This window comes from Euphorbia lathyris, chromosome 5 (genome assembly GCF_963576675.1).
Source record: "Euphorbia lathyris chromosome 5, ddEupLath1.1, whole genome shotgun sequence".
Taxonomy (NCBI): domain Eukaryota; kingdom Viridiplantae; phylum Streptophyta; class Magnoliopsida; order Malpighiales; family Euphorbiaceae; genus Euphorbia; species Euphorbia lathyris.
In genome coordinates this window covers 29,217,590-29,236,842 of record NC_088914.1, presented here as the reverse complement: position 1 = coordinate 29,236,842, position 19,253 = coordinate 29,217,590, and the positions used below count along the sequence as shown (strand labels likewise).

Below are 19,253 nucleotides of genomic sequence, written 5' to 3'. Positions count from 1 at the left end.
TTTCTTACAAAAAATGGTAGAATGATAAATATAAATCTAACCACTCACTTCTCTTTTATCTCACTAGGAAGAAAAGAAGAATTGAAGAAATGAAAAATGAAGAACACAAATAAAGTTTTCCACAACAATGGAGGATTATTTCTTCAATACAATTTTAGCTCTTTTTCCTTAATCTTTCAAATGAGAATGCATAAAAAGGATTTTGAGTGTTCTCACATAACAAAGTGTCCTCACCTAAAAAATGGTTCTCACAAGAGCCCTCTCCTATATATATATATATATGAAAGAAATAACATAACTCTTTTAATAATAAAACTATGTGTATGATTATTTTTTAGTGAAGAATACTTTAAACTTTGTTTGTAGACTCAAAAATAATTTATTTATAATAAGTCTTTTAGTTGTATATATTTGTGGAACAATATTATCTAATGATTAATTTGATTAACTAAAATGTAACTGCCTGTCTGAAAATATGATCGTCTAATTATCAAAACCGGGTATTTAACATTCTCACCTTTTTTTATGATTAGCAAAATTTACAAGTTTCTATATTCTGATTAATCAAATACATAAAGCATAAGCTCCCCCTGCAACTGTTTTTCAGAAATAGTTTTTGAATGTATACTTTTAAGTACATTTGGAAAATAGTTAAGTAAGCTCCCCCTGAACTGATCATTATTTTCAAAACATTTAAAATAAATATTTTTGCACATTTTGAAAGATATTTGCATATGCTCCCCTTGAATTGTAGCATAGTTTCAAATTTGGTTTGGGGAAACCATTTTTCACAGAACATTGATAATCTGAATACGAGAGATGATATTTTACTTGTTTTGAGCAATTCAGATTTTTGTAAATACAGAGGGATTAAAAAGAATCTTTGCATAATGTTGCAAAAGAAATTTGTATTTCTAAAAACTTGTTAAAATGCCACAAAACTAGAAATGCATTTTTTTTTATCAACAGTTCTCATTAACACAAGTTTGATCCTCCCAATTTGAAAACAACAGATTATCCATATCAGAGAAATGCATTTTACATTTTTGTTTTTTATCAACCAATTTTTCATCATTTTTTAAAAAACAAGAGAAGCATCTGATAAACACTTGTATAAACATAAGTTTGTTCATTTTGGAGGTAACTGACTTAAGCGTGCATCAATTGCATTTGCTATAAGTCTGGCAAACATTAGGCTTTATTTTAGCATAGTTATATACCTTAAGCACATCATAGTTATATACCTTAAGCACATCAGTAAATCATTTTAGCTACTATAGATATGTTTTGAAATGTTATTGACCAAACTCAAGACACAACTTATGACATTTTAGCTACATCAGTCCAATATCAGAGCTATAACTGATACTTGAAGTAATATTGATCTTAACTTCTAAATTTTTTGCTTGCTTAGCTAAAAGGTCCATTGTGAGTATTCTTAAACAACATTTCCTAAATATTCAATGCAGTAACCAATACAACCTTGATATCTTCTAAAGTAGTGTTAGGATCACAAAATATTTGCCAGAATCCTGGATGAAGATTAGAGGTCAAAAACCGACGTAAGAGAATAGCTAAAGACTCAAAAAAGACTATTCTCGCAGAATGGTTAATACAGTTGATGTCTATCTAACAAAATATATAAAGTGCAACTATCAACTCCTTTAGGTGTAAGTAAGCAAATATATATATAACATACCAGTTTTATCAAGGTCTAGAGATAGAAACAAGGAAGAGCGAATGTCGATGCATCTTCAACCGTCTGAAAACTATTTTTTAATAGAATTTTCACCCTTATCTTTATTGCATAGTGTTAATTGCATTCTACCAAATGAAGCATATTGTATCTTTTTTTTTCCCAGCTCAAATCAAAATAACAACATTTTAACTTGGATAAGAAAGACGAAGAGTCTGTTTAGCTTACCTATTGTTTATTATTACTATTTACTATTATGGTTTAGCGTTGGAAAAGCAGGATTCACTGTTATTGAAAAAAATTATTTTTCATGTATACAATGACAACAATAATTCAATAACCAAATACCTAAAACTCTCATTTTTCATATGAAAAGGCAAAAAAATAGAATAAACAAACATCCACTAAATTCACTACTGATTCAAATCTTAATAATATAATCAAATATTTTTTAATTTATTAGAGGTATTCATGTATAAAAAAAAAAAGAGCATTAAACCCATATTCCATTCATTTTTACCTTTTTTTTTTTTTTTTGGAGAAAAAATAGACTTTATTAAAGATCAATGTTGTCGTTACATAGCACTAACTGTAAATAATTAGGAATAAAAGAATCACTAAAATAATTAACATTGGAACGAGCTTGTCGTGCCATGGCATGAGCTGCGCCGTTCGCTTATCTAGAGACAAAAGCCACGGAAAAATCCTGACGTATAGAAAGAAAAAGTCGGATATCCTCAATAACTCCTCCAATTTCCGATCGGTTGGCAACTTCATTTTTATCAAATCTGTGACACTCTTCGCATCCGATTCGATTATTACCCTTTGAAGCGCCAAGCTTTCACACCACTATAGTGCCTCCCATATTGCTACAGCTTCCGCCAGTTGCACAGTTGGGGCTCCTTACCTAAAACAGCTGAAACATCTCACAAATCCACCTGAGATGTTCCATATCACATCCCATACACTAAATTCTGCAGTTTCAGCGAAAAATGATGCATCCACGTTGCACTTAAGTCTGCCGCTGGGTGGTAGCTTCCATCTGCTTTCCATAACCTCAGTAGCAGCCGCCTATGTGGTTTTCAGTACCAAATTTGTAGCTTTCCATTCCGTTACATACTGAGTTGCTCGATCTACTACCACATTTGTCGTATCCTCAGACCCCGTCCATAGCCTAGCATTTCGATGAGTCCATATTGCCCACAAGACCACCACCTTCCGGCTAGCCATCTCAATCGAATCAGTCTCCAACATATGCATAACCCAATCTTCGATCTGATCCCACTCCTCGCCCGGGGCAATAAAATCTGCTTTTTGCCAACACAATGCTGCAAAATGACACCTAGAAAATAAATGCCAGCTGTGTTCCGCGTCCGTCCCATATACTACGCACGTAATAGGCATTGATATTCTTCTTTGCATCAACCGAATCCGCAATGGCAGCAACTTTGCACATAACCTCCAAGCAAACATTTTAATTTTCTGAGGAATATCAAGCAGCCATATTTGAAGCCACCCTTTGCCCGTGTTACATCCATTCCTCAGGTCCTCCAAACGCCTGTATCCTGACTTGACAATATATTCACCCGATTTTGAGTAATGCCACAGTAAAGCGTCATTCCTATTTGACCATGTCACTACCATCTTACGGATAGTCTCGCCTTCCTCCTGGGAAAACCATCTCTCGATTTTTTTCCCCAATCCCATAGGCGTGTTCCTGTGATAAACAGATCCGACACCACTGCCTTTTCGATTTTCGTCCGTGCAAGCCGAGGTTACATAACAATTCGCATCTTTTATCCCCACAACCAATTCTCCATCGTATTCCTTTACTGAGAACCTGAATCGAACTCCAAACACTCCTCCAAATGAAGCTAGGATTGGAACCTAGTTTAGAGGAAAGGAAAGTGCCTTGTGCGAAATATTTTGCTTTGAACATACGACTAACCAAAGTGTTCGGGTTAACGATGAATTTCCACCCTAGTTTTCCCAGTAAGGCAAAATTAAACTCATGGAGATTTCAAAATCCCAATCTTCCATATTCTTTGCATGCATTTAAGCTCTCCCAACCACACTAGTGAATGCGTCGCTCCCCGTTTTCCTTCGTACCCCACCAGAACGAGTTCATCATTTTTTGGAGTTCATCACAAATAGATTTGGGGAGAAGAAATGTACTCATACAGAAAGTGGGTAGTGCCTAAGCAACTGGTTTTAATAGTACTTCCTTTCCCGCACTCGAGAGAAAACAATAGGTCCAACTTCTAAACCTTTTCATAAGCCTTTCCTTGAGGAAACCAAAAATTTCCTTCTTAGACCTTCCAATCAGTGATGGTAACCCCAGGTATCTGCGCGTGTTGAGATTTTCATAGACTCCAAGTAGGTTTTTGATTTCAGTTCTGGCCTCTTCATTGACATTTGCGCTGAAATAAATACCAGATTTAGCATAGTTCACCGCCTGCCCTGCCATTCTTTCATAATCTTGTAAAATAAGTCGAACCTGTCTGCTTTCAGCTTCTGAGGCTCCGAAGAACAAGAAACTATTGTCTGCAAAGAACAAGTGGGACACACTAGGGGACCTCGTGCATATCTTACATCCTATTATCAACCCATCAGATTCGGCTTTAGAAATAAGTCGGGATAGGACCTCTACGCATATGATAAATAGGTACGGTGAGAGGGGATCCCTTTACCTGAGATCCCTTCTAGGAACCACTGGCACCATAAGATTAGCATTCACATTAACCTTATATCTTACAGTTGTCACACATAGCATCATCCATTCCACCCATTCACCAGCGAATCCTATTTGGTGTAAGACTACCTTCAGAAAACCCCAGTCAACTCTATCATAGGCTTTGCTGATATCAATTTTTAACGTAACTTCACCTCTCCCTCCTCTCTGCTTTCTTTTCATATGATGCAAGGATTCAAATGCAATTTGAACAATATCAATTAATGATCTACCCGGCACGAAGGCTGATTGACTCTCAGAGATGATGTTAGGCAGAATATTCTTCAATCTATCAGCCAAAACTTTAGCAATTAACTTGTAAAGAACATTGCATAAAGATATAGGCCTGAGATCAGTCATGTGCACTGGATTATCTTTTTTGGGTGTTAACGTGATTATGGTATTATTGAGCTGTGCCGGGAATTCTTTGCGTTGTAGCCAATTTGAACTTGCCAGAAAAATGTCTTGTCCAAAAGTGTTGATAGAAAGTTGGATTGAACCCGTCAGGGCCTGGTGACTTATCTAGGTGCATTTGAAATAAAGCAGATGTAAATTCTTTCAGCCTTAAGGGTTCAGTTAACATACCATTCATCTCTGCAGATACAAGTCGAGGGACGCCCTGAGTTCCAGCGTAGTCGGGCATAGGAGCCTCTGTAAACAGGTGTTGAAAATATTCGAGTGCGATCCTATGCTTATCTGGTTCCGATTTTGTGCATCACGCCCCCTTCATCAGTAAGCTGGTTTATAAAATTTGTCTTTCGTTTTGCTATGACACACGAGTGAAAATAACCCATATTCTTGTCGCCATCCCGAAGCCAAAATGCTTTAGCTCTTTGTCTCCAATAAACTTACTTTTGTTCCAGCGCTAAGATTAGTTTATCTCTAAACCGAACATAGTTCTGAACTGATTCCATGTCCGTCTTGTCTCTCAACTTCTCCATCATCAGCTTGCATCACCTAATTTAGTCGCAAATTTGTTTTTGAAATTCCACCCCCATCTCGCCATGACCATGCTATATACAGCGAGTCTGTTTGTTACTGAAGCGGGAGAATTGCCTTGCCAGCAACTTTTAACTAATTCGTTGAATCCCTCCTCCAACGTCCACACTGCTTCGTATTTAAAATTTTGCTTCTGTCCTTGGATGACCACATGTTCAAGTTCCAGTATTAATACCGCATGATCAGAGTAAGAGGCAATAATATTGGACACTAGATGATTCGGAAATCTCGCCATCCATCCACCGGATCCAAAGGCTCTGTCCAAACATTCGCCAACCCAATTGTCTGTTTCTCGCCCCCGATCCCATGTGAATGGGCTACCCGTCATACAAAGCTCATGTAAGTCATTAGACCTGACAGTTTCCACAAACTGTTGAATTAAGTGTGGGGGGGGTTCTGTCCGCGAAGCCGTAGATCCAATTAGTCTCCAATCCCCTTCCCCAGGGTCCTGAACTGCCACTTCTATATGGTGATCTGAGTAGCTGCTTATCTCAAACTTTCCTTCCTCTTTCCACAACATAGCCAAACCTCCGCTATGCCCTCGAGCATTAACCGTAAAGCATCTCGTGAACTGAAATTTTCTCTTCAAGCCTTCAATTCTGCTATTATCAACAAAAGTCTCCATTAAGAAGACTAACTTCAGTTTGTGAACTTTTAAAAGATCACCCAGAACCGAACTGCCCGGGGGTTACCGAAACCCCGACGGTTCCAACTTAAGCATATCATTGCCCTCGACGGGTCTGATCCCCAGACCTCGCCATGTTAGTTGTCATAGAAGCAGTAGAATCCTGATTGGGTAAAGAAACCAGCTGCTTTGAATGCTTTTCTGTCATTGATAGGGACGTTTTCCCCCTATCTTTTAACGTGATTTACGATTTATTTTGAGCTAATAATTAAATTTAATTACAAAAATAAGTATGTTTTCGAATAAATAATAAAATAAATATAAAACTTGTACTTTTAATAAATTTTCTTTACTTTTGACTAATTTCAGAAAAATAAAACATCGAGTAACTTCGATGTTCATAGTCGTATTTTGCAGGTACGGGATTATCTCACGAACAAAGGAAGAATTGGAAATCCAAGCACGCGGGGCGTAGAACACCTCACGCGTGGCGTGCCACGTAATTGTACAATTCTCACTAATTCACGGCAGTCAACCTGTTCATTCCCACAAGGTCAACAAAGTCCACGCGGGGCGTAACTCAAAGCACGCGGGGCGTGCAAGGTGTGAAACAGTTGACAAAGTTCCAGAGACTTAGCCACGCGGGGCGTACCATGGTCTACGCGTGGCGTGGCTGAGTCAACTCTTCTACATCCAGTCCACGCGCAAGAGAAATCTTCAACGGGATAGGGAATTGCCAGACACGCAGGGCGTACCCTCTAGCACGCGGGGCGTGCCATGTGAAACCTGCATTTACAATGTGAAATCCTACAAGTGACTTGTGTATTTACGATTTTACCCCCGAACTTGATGTGTATAAATAAGAGTGATTAGCACTCATTTCATTCATTCAGATTTTGTATACTAAAACTCTACCACCTTGAGCGCTTATACATTTATTCCGTCACTCTATCGAAGTTCTGTTCTATCCTCTTCCACTAAGCTCGAGAGTTCCACCTCCAAGTCCTACGAGACGACTTTGAGTTCGGTTAGCTAGTTCCAAGGGTCGATTCTTCTTCCCTTCCTACTTGCTAATTAGCTTGCACTCTTCCTATGTACTAAGCTTGGTTGTATTCCACATTTACGCGTTCCACATTTATAATATATGATTTGCAATTTCCGTTTCTTTATGCGTGTTGATATTTACTGCTTGTTTTGATATTCGTAATTGATTATTGTGTAGGGAGATGTGAATCCCGAAATCTTTTGGGAGCCATATAGGAGTTGCCTTACCGGAATCGACAACCCGAAAATCGTAGGAATTGACAAGCCACGGAACTTACGGGCCCTAATTTCTGATCCCTCGCATTAGATACGCCTTTAGGAGGAACCACGTAATCTAAGCACTTCACGGGTCGATCGGTCCACACATAGTCGTCTTTGGAAGAGTAAATTATCATTCGTATATATGTTCAGAATTATTGTTTCTTATATATTATACCTTATCATCACCCGTATCACTTCTTTATAGTTTGAGTTATATAAATCTGTTTCGCCTTAGTTTAGGAGTAGTTTGTAGTTGTCAAACAAACCAAACTAAAGTATCCATCACTTAGATAACGAATAGAACCGAGTAGTTTAATACTTGTAGATATAAATCTCGCGGATTCGATACCTGGACTTAAACCATATTTATTACTTGATGCGACGGGGTAAACTTACCCCCTACATAGCGTCTAGTAGAGTTAAAGCACGTAAAAAGACCTTAATCGTAACACACACAATAGCTATTTACCGCTCTACTAGATCCACTCATCAGTCATCGTGTTTGGATTGCTTTCGCGTATTGTTACTGAATTCCCGTTGTTAGCCTCCCCTTCCCGCTTGCGTTTCCGCACTTCCTGTAATTCTAGCTCCTCCTCTTCTCCTATCTCCCAGTTACCATCCCCTCTACCTGCATTATTATTCCTTCCCTAAGTGTTAGCTCTCGAGTTCTGACCAATTGGGAGAGCTGCTCCCGTAGCAACTCACCATGAGCCTTCATCAACCATGCTTGGTTCCCGCAACCATCGAGATACAGGGGGTGTGTACCCCCTGCGTGTCGACGCAACAAGCCATGCTCCCCATTCTCTTTTAAACTCTCTTATATCTTCAATAGACAGGTTGTCGCAGAAGCGTTCTGCGTGCCCCAAGAAGCCACATAAATAACAAAAGTTGCACATCCTTTCATATTTGAATTGTAAAAAGAAACATCAGCTTCAGATCTTTTAATGCGCTTGCATCGTTTTAATGTTTTCCGAATCTTTTAATGCGCTTGCATCGTTTTAATGTTTTCCGAATGTCCACCAGGACTCTAATCCTCAGATATTCCAACCTACACAAGTTGCACTAGAGAACTCGAAAGGTACATCTTCCTCATCTAGCGTCAATCGATTAAAAACAAGTTACATGCTTCCAGACATAATTACATGAATCCTATCTCCATAGTTAGGAGCTCATAACTTGACTCCCACGTAACAATAATAAATTTTCAAAATTAGCGTAGCCTCCCAATCAGATGTCGAGAGCCTAATGTGTGTTATCAGCGTTAGACACACGACTTAGAGTTACCACAAAACAAAAACGGAGAAAAAACGACAAACCCTAGCTCCCACGAGAAGGAGAAAAAAACCCTAGATACTTCTATAACCTAATTTACAGATTCTAAACTCCAATTCATAAAATTCTAAAGCCTAATATATTAAAGCTTAAACTAATAATTTTCTTGATTTTACATAATTAAAATTATTATTTGACATTTTAAAGTGTTACAACCTAACACTGGATTCCAAGTAACTTCTAAATCATGCTTACCTATATACCTAAGCATTGTCATATATATTTGACCCAAAGTTCAAATAAGGCAGTTGCAAGTGATCAAGATTACTTAATTTCAAGAACTGTTATAATACCTAATTAATTACCATTTATGATATACTTAAAAAGAGTCAACAATAAACTCAAGAGACTATCAATCCAGCCAGTCAACCATTTAACTGTAGTTTCATCCAAAAAAAGCACCACTATTGCCCTACAGGCACATCAATTTGAACTACGCATGTTAAATTTGCATTCCAAATTTCGGGTTACAAGAAAGAATACAGCAACATTTTACATCCAATACTATCATCTCCATCCCTCTTTCAATGTTGCTCCTGTTGCAAATATGGATGAAACAAACTTAAGAGTGAGAACCGCACGTCACTTAACATTCATTACATGTAAATCCACCATTGCACAAATTCTTAAACTACAAGCTAATAAAATATTTGGACAACAATAGAGCACGCAGGAAGAACTTACCAATTGATTTATGGACATCATAATGAACTGGTTGCTGGAAGGAACACCCTAATAAGTTCTTTTGCAGTCACTTTTTTCCTACATGTTGGACATTTGGGCTGTACTTTTATTGCAGACTTGATGCAATTCTTACAGAAAATGTGTCCACATTTAGTCGATGTTTCCTCAGTGAAGGGACTCATGCAAATTGGACAGTTGAAGGTTGGCTCTTTTGGAGGTGGAGGTGGTGGAGGTGGCAGCGGTGCCCGTACCTCATCTCTCTGTCAATAAGTGATAAAAGTAAGCCAGGCGTAGCTCACATATTACATCTCAATCATTAAAGTCATCGTCTATTTATTTAAAATAGAAACGTATTTTCAGCTTAGTTAAAACAACCAAAACATAAAGGAACAACAACAAAAAAATCATCATGTGTATAACTAGTTTGGTTAGCCCAAACAAATCCACCTTGCAGCATTAAACCTATACCTTAAAACCTCTATAAATGAATATCCTTGGGACTTATAAACATCACATCACCATGCTGATATAAAATCTCACAATTAAGAAGAGAATAAAAATAATAGGACAGAGATAGAAAAGAAACAAAGGAAAGGAAAGGAAAGGCATAAAGGGAGTAAAGGGTTTCTGCTACTACCGTAGAGCTGCTACTGCTTTCCAAATTTACATATTGATCACAATTGATAACTGTTTGGTTTGATGAAATTCTTCTACGCTTGTTTTGGTTATTATAAGCTAACCTAGTTGTTCGCCCTGCAATGCACAATATGGACAATTCAGTAGCCAAAGAAAGTGAAACAATAGTACTGCTAATCAATGTCATAAGATCTCAACACAATAACATTTTTTAATGTGCACCAGATGTAACCTCTTTGAGGCAATTCTGCTCAAGGCTAGTCACAATTATGGTTCCTCAACCTATGGATATGTTTAGTGGGGATTGAAACCAAGAGCTCTTTCCACAAACTCAGTTTGAGTTGCCAACTGAGCCACAACCCATAGCCCACAGGTATCTAAATGCAAAGTGTGATATGCATACTAGGACTTGATCAGAATTTAAAAGATGTTAAGGAAACATTAAACTACCTGAATCAACATCAACTACAACAGAACTCCCCTGAGCTCTCTGAACGTGATTCCTTTGCCCATTGTTTCTTCGAGCATTGCTCTTAGCCTAGAATGAAACTAAACAAAATCAAGAATTTTCATTTGAAATAAGGACTATATTAAAGCATGAGAGAAAGAGAGCATACTTCAGCAAAAGCCCTTGGCGATGATTCAATAACATCATCATCATCAAAAGCTTCAACATCAATCATCGGTGGTGGTACAGACTGTCCTAGTTGGCTAGGTTGCATACCCGGAGGCACATTCGGAGCAGAACTTCCTTCCTGATCTCTAGTTTCACTTGGTGGCACATTTAAGTCTAGCATTGTCTTCCTCCTCCTATATCCCCTCAAAGGAGGGCTCCTCACACCCTGAGTCTGAGTACTCATGCTCTACTTACTTTTATCTTTTACAGTTGCTGCGTAAATCAACCTGAAATACAGAAATCATGATTCAGTAATTAAAACTTAGGACACTGCATTACCAGAAATAAAAAAAATAAAATAAAACATAAATCTCTGACTGATACTATAAAACAGAACACTAACGAGTAACAGAGTGTCTCAATTAACATATCAATCCTAGTGCCTCTATCACGCATTTCACTGACATTCAAAGAGACATCACTTGTTCGATGAAAAAAATAGCAATTAAAAAAAGGTGAAAATTAAACAAAAAAAAGGATAAGTACCAAAATAGCACAAATATAGGCCTATTTTAGTAGCTTTATCTCAAAAAAAAATTAAGCGCAGAAGTCAAGCACTAAGCCTTTAGCGCTTTATACTTCCAGAATGCACAAAATTCCACCATCGGCCAACAAAAAATTATAAATGACAATCGAAAATTCCCAAATCGAGCGATTGATCCGCTGTAAGCCCTAAAAACATAATTTTTCGAAACTAGAACAAAATCAAGCCTAAATACAATCATCATCACCAAAAACTGGAATTTATAAATGAAAAAACGATCAAATCGGAAAGCCGATAAGAGTATGAACTGAATTATGTGAAAATTCGAAAATGAAGCAAGAGGAAAAAACAAACCTTCAATAGGGCAACCTGGAAATCGAATGAAAACTAAAACATGGAGGAATTCGACGATCAGAGAGATAAAATCGAAATGTGATGAAATTCTAGGGTTTAAAAAGGAGAAGGGAATTGGAAGAGTAAACAGGGAGACAAGGAGAAGACTGGCAAAGGATAGAAAAGGAAAAGAAAGAAAAACCGCTAGTTTGGGCTTTTGGGGGATGTCTCTCCGACACGTAGTTCAGTGCGCATTATCGCCGTCCACTTGGCACGTTATATAAGGCGTTACATACCCCTCTATATACACCACGTGCCTCGCACGAGGACTGCTGGGATCCATACCCGGAACTCGATTAATTTTGTGGGTCGAATATATGTTTTCATGGCCCTGGTCGGTCCAGGTTAGACCTGGCAATTATCGTGTTCGAGTCGTGTTCGTGTCGTGTCATTTCGGGTTCGTGTCAAAAAGAGTAAACCCAAACCCAACCCAAAAACTTTCGTGTCAAAGTCGTGTTAACCTGTTCGGGTTAGTGTCGATTTCGTGTCGTGTTTTCAGGTTACATGTAATTTTTTTATGCATATATATTAATAATAACTCTTAAAAATATAAGAAGATATGATACTGTTTTTAAACATTTTATATCATTTTTAGATTAGTATGTAAACAATAATTATCGAAAAGTTCGATAATATCATATTAGAAGGTCATGTAATGTGTTTATAACAATTTAGGAAATTCAAATTAATATTTGCAATTAATAATTATAATTTTATTATCTTTATTAATAAAGTGACATAAAAAACATGAGAGAATATAACAATAATTTTCAATATCCGTGTCATTTCGTGTCATTTTCGGGTTCACATATCAACACTAACCCAACCCAAAAATTAGCGTGTCAGTTTCGTGTCAACCCAAAAATGACCCATTACCTATTAAGCTCAACACTAACACTAAAAATCCGTGTCGTGTTCGTGTCGTGTAATCGGGTCGTGTGTCATTTTGCCACCTCTAGTCCAGGTTCAGCCTAACCATTATAAAATTTTAGGAAATTATATGAAAGATTAGGTAATTAGTATTGGCGGTGATTAAAGATGGACAATATCTTACAAGATTAGAAAATTTTAATTTGTCTTTATCTCAATAAAATCACTTTACACGTTTTTCGATTGCTGACGTGGTATTTCAACTGTATATCTACGCCATCTGACATATTCAAAAATTATAATTACACATTTTAATTAACAATAGATATATTACGTGGGTTAATTAGTAGTTAAAGTTTTAATTAGCAATCCTTATTTAAATTACTTAATTTATGGTTAATTTTTTTATTATATCACATGGCATTGAGACACGTGATTAAATGTCACGTAATCAATTTCAATGAAAAAATAATCAGAAAACGTTGAAAGTGATTTTATTAGGACAAAAATAAAATAAGTAATTTTATTAAGATAAATTAAACTTGTGTAAGATTTTAAAGACGGTATTCAAACTTTTATGACTACCGGTACTAATTTATCCCGTTTATTGAAGTGGTATATATTTTATCAATTAATTATTTTTTTTTATAAAGTTAATTAATTTCTTTTACTAGTTATATCAAAACCAACTTTATATTTTATTTTTGTCAAATTTTTAGAGTTAAGAGGATGAATTAAATAGTTTAAAAGAATTATTATTTTTTAAAATTATTAAATTCATATTTCCACTATTTTTTTTCCTTGTGTGTTAAACAAAATGTGGAAATATGTAATTAGGAAATCACTTTATTATTAGGGTCCTGATATTCACCGCTCTAAGGATTGTACATAAAAATCTACAAATTCTTATTATTAGTGTTAATTTAGTTTTTAATATATAAAATTTGTTGATCCTTAAATATTTATAATACTAAAATGCATTTGTCATAATATATTATTATATTTTCAATAAAAATAAATGTTTATTTTAAAATTAAAATTTTAATTTTTATTAAAAATATAAAAAAAAAAACATATAAATAATTAATATTTATTTACAATCCTTGAAGTTGTATATATCCTTTGCTGATAGGTTTTTTTGAGTTATTATAACGGTTAATTATCAATATTTATCCAACATTGAAAATTGATAAATCACACTAACATTTATAAAATAAAACATTATTTATAAAATAAAATTAATGTTTTTGATATATTAAGGATTGAATTGTTGGACAATAAAATTATATAATTAATTTAAATACCAACAAACACCTCATTTCTTGAATAGCCGTATTCGTTTGTGAACAGTCGTGTCCGTTGTGAACAGTTGTGTTCGTTCGTCAATGCTCGTGTCTATCCATGAACAATCGTGTTCATTCGTGAACATACGTATCCTTTTGAGTTCTATTTATACATAATGAAATTGTCAAATTCACAGACTGTTGTTTAAAAAATTATTCTCTGAATAATTTCTATTTTCTGTATGTTATGTTGTCTGTTTTCTTACTCCAATGAGAATGAATCTACACACGGTAAGAATCCGCTTGCATAATCTGTTGTATCATGTGAGACGATCGTCAATGGCCACGAAATCTGTCTTAAAGAGACTAATAATACAGCCCTCAGATTTGTCTAATGAATGAAGGTTCTTCAGATTGAACCACTGACCCTGGTGGCGTGAAATTGAATATGGAATAGCAGCATGAACGAACTGTGTTGATCGAATATTTTTGTGTAATCCTTACTTCTAGTGTGCAAGCAAAATTATCTTTTGGACATGGATTACAAAGTAAGCTTTATTTTGTTTTTCCTACTATTGGATGAACTTTCTTTGTCAAAATTCATCACCATCCAATGATGGAAAAAACAAAGTAATGCTTACTTTGTTAGCATCGCCTAACCTGGCAAAATGATTACCATTTCTGTATTTTGTTTCATAGTAATCAGGAGAAAGAAATAAAAAGTAAGAACACACCATGGGACCTGCACATTTAAATCAAAATCATCAAATTTCTCACATTTATCTACTAGGATCATTAGCTGCACCAAGTGTATCTGGCAACTGAACTAATAAAAGTACCCTGTCAGATTTTAATGCATAAAAAGAAAGTCTTAAGAGAATTTATTCAAATTTGGTTTTGCATTAACGAAATTATTCAAACATGCTAAGAACAATGAAAACACATACAGATGCTCTTCATTGAGAACAACAGAACTAATTCCGTAAGAAAATGAAAGGAAATTTAAAATCTATAAGCAACAATAAAAGAGTTATATCTAGAGAACAAACAAAGTTGTGTTGTGTGTCATAGCTTCTCAGTTAATCTGATCATAAAATTATTAACTGCACCTTTGTCTAAAACAATCCATGAAGATTCAAACAGCTCATGAAAGAAGTCAGCTCCAATCTCCTCAGCAGCATTTCTGAAAGCAATTCCAAAGGCATTTCCTTGAGGTGCTCCAAACCTTGGCTTTCCACAAACCCCAACAATCAACACCTTATCTGGCTCTTGTGACAAGCATGCACAAAGCAAGGGTTTTGCTCTGGCTCCTTTCTCTCTCAAGGCATCCATTACAAAATAGCAGAATTTGGTCAATGCCTGTGGGTATCCCAGAAACACTGTGTCCACCGAATCCTCAATCTTTACCCATCTGAATTTTCTTCCACTTCTGATAGAACCACTCTTTGTAATTGCTGTACTTCCTTGTCTAAGAATTGCTCGTTGGACCTTGATAGCTTGTTGCATTCCTTCTTTTAACTTGTCAAGATTATTCAAGGACAGTGCATCATATGCTAACCCAAACTGCTTAGAAGCACAAGAGCCATCAGAGGTCACAAATGACTCAAGTAAAGCAGTAACACCATAGACTACATCTGCTGCAGAAACCCTGGAGCTATACCCATGCAATCTCAAGAAGCTTCGATAGTAGAAATCAGTAAGTCCATACTCAGGTAAAAACCGTTGAAATTCATCTTTCATCTTTCTCTTCACTTCGAGATTCATGTACTGAAACTTCTGTTGGCAATCCACAAGTGCAAAACCCATTCTAGCAAGCAGAAGCTTTAGCTTCTTCATTCCATTGTCGCTCCATGTCTTCAACTTTGTGGCAATGTATGAAGAACACAGCATGGAATCAAACAAATTCCATTCTCTTAACAACATTAGTCTTGGTTCATCTTCATACGCAATCCTTGATGACTCAGGAGCTCGTATCTTTGTCCCATCTTTGAGAGTCACCATAGTGACAGCCTCCAAAGTCCCTGAACTGTTGATATGCTGCTCAAGCTCCATAACTCCATCATGATACCTCTCATCTGTTAACCTCTCATGAACAAACTGATCAGTAAGTGAAACACAAGCCAACCAAAGCAACTCAGTTGTGTTCTTCCTCAGAGAATGCGACAGCTCATACATCAAACAACCTGAGGGTTTTCCATGGAAAGTACCCATGTGATAATATTCCCTTTTCAATTTCCGAAAAAGCTGAACCGGGTCATTTTTGTCTTCTTTTGAAACCCGTCTTCGCTTTCTTGACCCACCACTTGCATCTTCTTCTACCTCGCTTTCACTGTCATCTTCCTCTTCACTCTCTGAACTATCATCACCCTCATCATCACTATTCAACTCGCCCGCATTAGCCAAAGCCGAAACATCAAAATCATAAGTTAAATCAGCTTGATTCTCATCATCAAGCGAGTAAAGCACAATCACGCTATCATTTTTCTCGCTCAGGTTATGCAAATGGATGGGGCGGTGACTATCAATGACGAAAACACGAGCCCTGGAACCTAAATTGAGTAAGCGTCGTAAATCACGCTGGCAACCCCAATTTATTAAGAGGATAGAAATGGGTTCACTTGAAGATGAACTCAGATCAGGACCTGCATATTTATGAATTTCTTGAAAGGAGGACACGGGATAGCAGGAGTAGCGAACAGAATCAGATTCGAGGATGTGGAAAATGATTTTAAGGGTACATAGTGAATCTACATCAGAGGTTGAAGGGAATATAAGTAGAGGAGATAGAGATGAAGCGGTAACTGATTCACGAAGGCGGGAATAGAAATTCCCTACCTTTTGCTCTCTCACCATACTTGCCCAAGCGACGCCACAAACACAGTGTGCAGAGATACAGAAGCAACAATTGAACTGATCTCAAACTTGCATACTATTCAAGAGAGCTAATACCAGCAATGGTAGCTCTCAAATTACTCCCTCTTCTCAAAACCCATGCTTATTTTTATCAATTAACCATATGTATACTCCAGCGAGAATTGAATTGGACAATAAGAACAAAATTATGAGATTGTATATGGTACAAGAGAGTGACCTAAATTGAGAACGACTGATTCAAAAGGTTAATCTCCCAATTTCATGAAGGTTCCTAGAAAGCTAAGATTAGCGAACTCTACCGACAGCTTAGCTGAATCAATTAAGAAGAACCTCAACAAAGAAAGTAAGAACTATAGGCAGAGATTGGTATTCGTCAAAGTACTAGAGTGAAGAGGAAGAACCGGAGTACCTGAGATTTGATGAGAAGATAAGTGTCCTGCTTTCAATGGAAACATCCAGAACCAGATCTCAGAAGTGAGAAAGAGAGAAAGAGAGAGAAGGAAAGGAAAAAGAGAGGGACTTTTGAAGGTTTTGGGAATTTCTGGATTTGAATTCGCCGTTATGTTTAATTTATGAAATTTTAAAATTTTCAACTGACCGCCAAATTTTGGCGCTGGCTTTATGTCGTGCTCAGATTGAAATAAGTATCCTGTGTACTCGGTCTCAGTGTAACTGCATGAGGTCTCCTTTTAGGTGTGAATCTGTAATTATCGTGATCCAATGGACGACTAGGATGTCTTGTGTAATTTAAATTTTAAAATGAGACTTTTCTTTTAAAAAGACTTAATGAGACTAAAGAATTCTGATAGTTAAGTCTCATTAAGTCTAAGTAGACATCCCAACCGCAGAAACCCGAGCCAAAGAATACAAAGGAAGAAAGAAAAAAAAATTCCAATAACTCTAAGTAGATAAACTAAGTAAATCGGTATAATATTCGATGTTAAGATTATCAAAATAGAAGTAGGAATAGAAAAAAAGATGTGTGTCCCACCAGAGTTGATCCGAGCTAATCCGACCGAAGTTGGCAAGAGCATCCACCACCTGGTTCCCTTTCTTGAAGATGTGAGAAACCACAACGTTCATGCTGGTAAGGCGATTTAGACAAATCCGTCAATCCTCTCGCATAACTCAAAGGACGTCCTTAGCATGATACTGAAGCAGGTGAACCACATAAGTGGAATCACTTTCCATCCATAAATTAGAGTAGCCCATTCCAGAACCTTTGATGATCGCAAAAATGGCCGCCTTCAACTCGACGATGAAAGCGAACGAGCAACTCATAGGAAAAGCAAATGAATCTGTCGAGCACCCTGCAAAATTCCAAAAAATACCTCCACAACCGGCCTGGCCTGTCATGGATAGGACAGAGGCATCCGTATTCACTTTCCACCACCACTGAGGTGGAGGCATCCACCGAACGTTTATCAGTCTAAGAGCCCGGTGTAGACGAGGTTGCAGATCAAGCGACTGGAGAATTTTATTTTCAACCAATGAATTCCAAACAACCCCAAATTCAGAAATATAAGTCTTTCTAATTTGAGCCCGTAATAACAGTAAACAGTGGTGGATATTTGGAACAATGTCGCGGAAGATTCAATGGTTTATGGCGGACCAAATCACCCAAATCGAGTTGACAAAAGCACTACTCCACAAAGCATAAATCTACGAGCTGAAGCGATAGGACATAGCGTGCAGTAATAAATCCGCAAAAGTGTCACCATCAATGCGATGGCCAAATAACAAAGAAACACTTCTCCAAATTTGACGGGAGTAAGTACAAGAAACCAGAACATGATCCAGTGATTCATAATCTCTAAGACAAAGGCAACATTACGAGACGTCCAAAGCTAGGAAGATTGTAGATCATATGTAATTGATATCATCTGAATAATATTAGGTTACACGTGTCCTCATCTTAGGCCAATGGGGACGTCCGGATCTAGGAAGATTGTTGGATCAAACTAAACAATAAATAAATATCCCTCAAGACAAGTGGACCAATGAAATACACTTTGTCTAAATTCTCTTTGGATCAGAACCCTTAATTCAAGTCTAAGATTAAGAAACTCAAATATGGTATATTACCAGCTACTAGACCTATTCATGGGCTGGATCGGGTTGGGCTTGGGCCGGACCTAACCAGGCTTGTCACATAATTACAATATTGTCCAAGGTCAACCAAGCCCACACTATATTTATATTGGGCTCGGGCCGGACTGGACCAAGCTAAAAGAACTAATTTCCAAGCCCAACCCAACTAATATCTTTGTATTTTTTAAAAATTAAAATTAAACTAAAAAATTATACTATAAATATAAGTAATAAAATATAATAAACTAAAGTTTAGAGGATTATTTCAATAAAAATCAATTAACGCAATCCTAAATAATAATAAAAAAATACTTTTTTGATAGTAATAAATTAAATAGTAACAAAAATATGTACATATTCACCAATTCTAAAAAATATATAGTTTGGAAATTTTTATATTGAAGAAATTTAAATTTTTTATTTTTGGAATATAAAGTTTATTAAACTATAAAAGTTATTAAATTAAAATTATTATTAAAATTTCGGACTGGGCTGGGTTGGGTCTGAGTTTTGAGACAAATCCCAAGCCCAACCTACTCTATATGCGGGCCTAAGTGGGCTTGGACCGGACCGG

The 19,253-nt window shown here is 36.6% G+C and overlaps 2 protein-coding genes across 2 annotated transcripts; both read right to left on the bottom strand.

Annotated features, from left to right (window-relative positions):
- Positions 1-9,053: 9,053 nt before the first annotated feature.
- LOC136231286 (uncharacterized) lies at positions 9,054-11,725 on the bottom strand. Its single transcript, XM_066020620.1, has 6 exons — positions 11,523-11,725; positions 10,626-10,911; positions 10,459-10,546; positions 10,010-10,125; positions 9,373-9,632; positions 9,054-9,224 (listed from the first exon to the last, which is right to left on the bottom strand). Exons 2-5 carry the CDS (start codon positions 10,866-10,868, stop codon positions 9,390-9,392), a joined length of 690 nt encoding a protein of 229 aa, XP_065876692.1. The 5' UTR covers positions 10,869-10,911; positions 11,523-11,725; the 3' UTR covers positions 9,054-9,224; positions 9,373-9,389.
- Positions 11,726-14,606: 2,881 nt separating this feature from the next.
- On the bottom strand, positions 14,607-17,115 carry LOC136228853 (uncharacterized). The gene has a single exon (XM_066017342.1). It carries the CDS (start codon positions 16,565-16,567, stop codon positions 14,780-14,782), a length of 1,788 nt encoding a protein of 595 aa, XP_065873414.1. The 5' UTR covers positions 16,568-17,115; the 3' UTR covers positions 14,607-14,779.
- Positions 17,116-19,253: the final 2,138 nt, after the last annotated feature.

Coding starts and splice junctions, on each gene's coding strand:
- LOC136228853 (XM_066017342.1), bottom strand. CDS start 16,567: ATGGTGAGAGAGCAAAAGGTAGGGAATTTCTATTCCCGCCTTCGTGAA.
- LOC136231286 (XM_066020620.1), bottom strand. CDS start 10,868: ATGAGTACTCAGACTCAGGGTGTGAGGAGCCCTCCTTTGAGGGGATAT. Junction 10,126..10,458: donor TGTAGTTGATGTTGATTCAG/GTAGTTTAATGT, acceptor TGTGCATTGCAG/GGCGAACAACTAGGTTAGCT. Junction 9,633..10,009: donor AAAGCAGTAGCAGCTCTACG/GTAGTAGCAGAA, acceptor ACTTATTGACAG/AGAGATGAGGTACGGGCACC.